The sequence below is a fragment of the Hibiscus syriacus genome, unplaced genomic scaffold (assembly GCF_006381635.1).
Source record: "Hibiscus syriacus cultivar Baekdansim isolate YM2019G1 unplaced genomic scaffold, ASM638163v2 tig00110469_pilon, whole genome shotgun sequence".
In the NCBI taxonomy this organism is placed as follows: domain Eukaryota; kingdom Viridiplantae; phylum Streptophyta; class Magnoliopsida; order Malvales; family Malvaceae; genus Hibiscus; species Hibiscus syriacus.
In genome coordinates this window covers 593,985-598,521 of record NW_024062751.1, presented here as the reverse complement: position 1 = coordinate 598,521, position 4,537 = coordinate 593,985, and the positions used below count along the sequence as shown (strand labels likewise).

General features: G+C 38.2%; 1 protein-coding gene across 1 annotated transcript; it reads left to right on the top strand.

Moving 5' to 3' along the window:
* The first annotated feature begins 1,141 nt into the window (after positions 1-1,141).
* On the top strand, positions 1,142-3,800 carry LOC120127579 (protein CYCLOPS-like). The gene is made up of 11 exons (XM_039145437.1): positions 1,142-1,595; positions 1,684-1,739; positions 1,832-1,975; positions 2,068-2,116; positions 2,197-2,249; positions 2,334-2,992; positions 3,078-3,121; positions 3,207-3,252; positions 3,329-3,377; positions 3,459-3,587; positions 3,662-3,800. Exons 1-11 carry the CDS (start codon positions 1,305-1,307, stop codon positions 3,783-3,785), a joined length of 1,644 nt encoding a protein of 547 aa, XP_039001368.1. The 5' UTR covers positions 1,142-1,304; the 3' UTR covers positions 3,786-3,800.
* Positions 3,801-4,537: the final 737 nt, after the last annotated feature.

The following is a 4,537-nucleotide window of genomic DNA, read 5'->3' as shown; positions in this document are numbered from 1 at the left end:
TTTTCGTTTGTGGATAGTTTATCGCGACGCTCGACTCTGATCTGCTGTTCTCGGTAGTTTTTCAATAGCTTTTGTGGTTCGTTTGCTGATGTAATCAGATTTATCTGTATCTATTTTAGTCTTTTTATTGGGTTTTTAACTTTTTACATGTAAGATCCTTATATGATCTGACGTGGCTAGTTTCAATGTTATAAGAAAAGTTCAAGTCATGCATTTAGTTTATGATGATATTTGTAAACTCTTATTGTAATTTATGATATTTTTAATAATATCAGCGGTTTCTATTAAAAAATAATAATACTATTAAAATAAATAATTACAAATCTTAACCATTATAATTTCAAAACCACCGTTTTTCATTAAGCCGCCATTGCTAACCATATTCATTATTCAAGTTGAAAATCACACACAATATGAAACTGTGAGTTGAAGACGTCTCCCCTACAACTACATTTTTTTAATAAGATTAAAAAAAAAACTTAGATGCTGTCCTTTTCATACTCGTCATCACTTGATTTTTTTTTTTAATATTTCATTTGTCAGCAGAGCCCTCAACAGGCAAAGCCTTCACCACATACTGGCTAATATATTAATAGCAAATGTAGCTGTAATATTCAACTTGTCTCAACGTAGGCTGTAAATTTTGACAAAATTCATGATGTTAATGTCCTCACTGTTTTCACCATCCAAAGGTACCCGAACTACCGACTGAGGTAAGAACTAGGGTTGTTTAAAATGTTAATTCAGTCATCAATCAATCGAATTAAATTAATCAAAATTAAATTAACAGATTTTAGATTGATTTTTTTTACAAAATTAATGATTGATTTTGTTTGAAAATTATTATTTGAATTGAATAAAGTTCGATTAATACGGTCGGTGTCAAATAACTGAATTCTTTTGTAAATTTTTTAGTTAGATTAATTTAAGTTTAATAAAAGTCCGTTAAAATTTAATTTGGTATTGAAAATTTAATAGATCTATATGATTAAAAATAGTTGAGAAAAAGACAATTCATACCATGTTAGAATCTTAACAAAATCAAAATTCCAAGATTCCCATGTTTTTAGCATTTGTTTATGCTAACCCCTAACCTGCAACATTTGTATGCATAGCCATGCCGTGTAATCTACTTCCATTAGACCTTTTCCTAGTTTGGCCTCGTTTCCAGCTCAGAGTTGACGAAACTAAAGCATCATTTGCTTCAAGAGTTGGATGAATTCGGCTATTTTAGAGGAAGAAACCTTCTTTTTTTTTTGAATCGAGAGATAAAAAAATATAGCAGTCTCAAATGATTGAAGGATATGGTCAATGATGGTGATTCTCTGCTAAAGCCGGGGAATAGTAAGCAGAGTTTTGATTCATACCAATTGCCTCCGGTTCATCGAAGTGGAAAGAGTGCCATGGAGACTGAAGGGAGACAATTCTCTGATTTTTACAGAAACTCAAGCGAGGAGATGTTTATTAAATCATTAATGGAGACTTCAATGGGGATGCCGGTACCAACTATGGAGATGTTGGGGTTCAAGAATCTTTCCCAGAATTTTCGTGCCGATAGTGAGGAGCTTTTCAGAAGCTGGCTCACCAATGGAGAGGCAAGAAACTTTCATGTTGTCACCTTGATTCTTTGGTTTTGCATGCTGATGTAGTTTATTCTTTTATGATCTGATTGTGTGTTTACAGAACCAGGGTCACAATTCTTCGAATATTGCACATCGGACTCGACAAACATCCCGGAGGTATATAGTACTTCGAATTTCCGTCAAGTCTTTATTCCGATTTCTCGTGCCAACTTACACTTGACATACAATTTACTTGGATTGGACTGCAGATTATCGACCGAGATGGCCGGTTTGTTCGGTCAGCAGCAGCCCAGCACTTCGGTTCAAAAGAAGAAGAGCAGTGATGTGTTACTTTTGCAGAATAATCCCATCGGGGGAGAAACTTCAGGGGAATTCAATCAAATTTCTTTGAGGTAAGCGGTAACTGATGTTATCATTTAGAAATCTGCATTCTTTTACATTGTTGTTTAGAAATATGATTTACTTCGGGTTCATTACTTTCCAGAACTGCAGCGGAAAGGGGATTTCAGGCTAGTAATTTGTATTTAGCCAAGGTTGGTTAGTTTTCATGCAGATTTTTTACACTTCAATTAGGGTATTTGACCTTCTGATGTTATCATATTTCTTACTGCAGGCTTGGTTTCATAGTTCACAGCCCATGACCAGAAGTAGATCTTCTGAATTAAGGTATTAGTGATTTCTAGTTTATGTTTATAAGAGTTCTTATCCATCATCGATCCATGGAAGTTCAGTGATGACTCTGTTTCATAGGAAGAGATATTCCGCCATGCAAAATGCTCAAACATCGATCGGTATGGAGGCCGGACTCAATGTTTATGGAAATGGTGTCGGTCAAATGAAAGCAGAGTTATCTGATCCAAATGGTTTCAATGACATTCCCATGTCTGGGATTCCTAATCAGCTGGGAACATTCATGTCGCTGTCGAATTCGTCCTCGTCTGCATTCGATGCACTCCAAACCGGAAATGCAGATAAAGTTTCTTCTGTTGTGAGCATGCTAAAGGGTACGCTAGAACGTAAAAAGCTCAGCAACCAAATTGACAAAGAAGCTGTCCAAGATAGTTCTAGTGTGCCTAATGGCACCTTCAACCAAGGGCAAGAGAATCATTTTCATGAAATCCCGGCTGTTTTCGGGGATGTACCCCTAACGAATGGGGTTCTACAAGCTGTTCAGGGGCCTATGGATCTCGACTTGGAAGGTTTCGCAAATCCCACAAATGCAATTCCGACAAGCACAGTTTCGCGAGAAGCTTCTCAAAGTGAATCCTCGGCTGCTGCACCGGTCATTTCATTCGGCTTCGATGCATGTGATGGACCAAGCAATTCAAGTCAAGCCTTGAGCGTATGTGAAAGTTCAAAGAAACAAGTAGGAAAAAATTGGAACACAGAGAATGGCTCTAAATCTAAAGGTATGCACCATGCACTGCAGCTCAACATTATACAAAGACTTTCTGGCACTCATAATTGACATGAAGTTTCTCTGTTCAACAACAGATTTCAGAGAAATTATAATTGACAACTTGAAAGATGACCGGAAGGTACAATTATTTTACTCTATATGAATTTAATTTTCTTCCCAAACTATGGTGTAAACTGTGAACCTTACCCTGGATTCATTAGCAGAGGGGAGGCCTTGTTCGATATGGATCGGTAACATCGGCAGATTCAGGTACTCATCTCTTCTCCTATAGAAAAGGGTTTATTATCTTCACCAAGACACTAACCTAACCAAAAAGATAATGCAGTGGACAAGGCGGACCCGACGAAGAAACGAAGAGTGGAACGGTCGAGAAAGTAAGTAAAACGATCCGAACAAGCCCTCTTGGCAGTGAGCTCTGTAGTTGTGTAATTAGATGTTTGCGTTTGATGATTAAGGATGGCAGAGGCTAAAGAAAGGAATTCAACCCCACCAATCCCATCTGATATGCAAGCAGTGTTAAAGCGTTGTGAGACTCTTGAGAAGGAAGTGCGTTCACTCAAGCTTAATCTGTCTTTCATGAACAGGTAACTTATTCAGATCAATGTTATCATGTAACGTATAATGTCATTATTAATCCATTAGAGACGTATAATTGTAGAAAGGATTCGGAACAAACGAAGCAGATTGAAGAACTACAGAAGCAAAATGAGGAGTTGTCGTACGAGAAAGAACGACTCTTGGAAGAGATTGAAAGGATCGTTTCGGATTCGGACAACATGTAAACTATATATACTTCAGTTGCATCAGTATTTATAATGTCTGATGAAAATAATGTTAAGGTTACTCTTTCTATATACTATGAATACATACAATCCAAGCACAGCCGTATGGCCATTATTTATCTCGTCCTCCAACCCTCGGTTTAATTTTAGCGTAAATCATCAAATTTGTTACAATTTTTTTTAACCATTAAACTCAATATAGATAATAAGCAAACCGATGATGATCCGTCGCTACCAAACAAAAACAATGGTCTCGACAGGCAAAACTCACGATATAATACTTTCAAAATAAATAATTCACGAGATAATGCACTCTCCATATTATTTGCTGAAATAAGGTGAAATCCACAGTGTGGCCATAGGTCGTCATGCCTTCCGGGCGACCTACTACGTCGTCATGGCTTCCCGGCGAGCTGCACAGAGATAATGGACGTCTGCATGTGCCATGCACGTCCCCAACACCCCCAACACAGGTCGCCATGCACTCCCAGCGACCTACAAGGTCGCCATGCACTCCCAGCGACCTTGTAGGTTGCCAAGCAGTCCCGGCGACCAAACTTAACCCTGCTCCCTCGTGCATGCGTTGCATCCATAGCTGGGAGATTACAACCAAGCTTTAACCCTCTGTTCCCTCATGCATGCGTTGCATCCATAGCTGGGAGATTCATGCATCTATAAGCGTTAATTTAGCTGCTAAATGCAACAAATATTGCTGTTGAATTGCAGCCTTTCAACGCTCAATAGTTACACGA

Excerpts from the sequence above, each read along its gene's own strand:
- LOC120127579 (XM_039145437.1), top strand. The coding sequence starts at position 1,305 with ATGGTCAATGATGGTGATTCTCTGCTAAAGCCGGGGAATAGTAAGCAG. Across the intron at positions 2,117-2,196 it reads GTAATTTGTATTTAGCCAAG|GCTTGGTTTCATAGTTCACA; the intron begins GTTGGTTAGTTT and ends TTCTTACTGCAG. Across the intron at positions 2,993-3,077 it reads GAATGGCTCTAAATCTAAAG|ATTTCAGAGAAATTATAATT; the intron begins GTATGCACCATG and ends GTTCAACAACAG.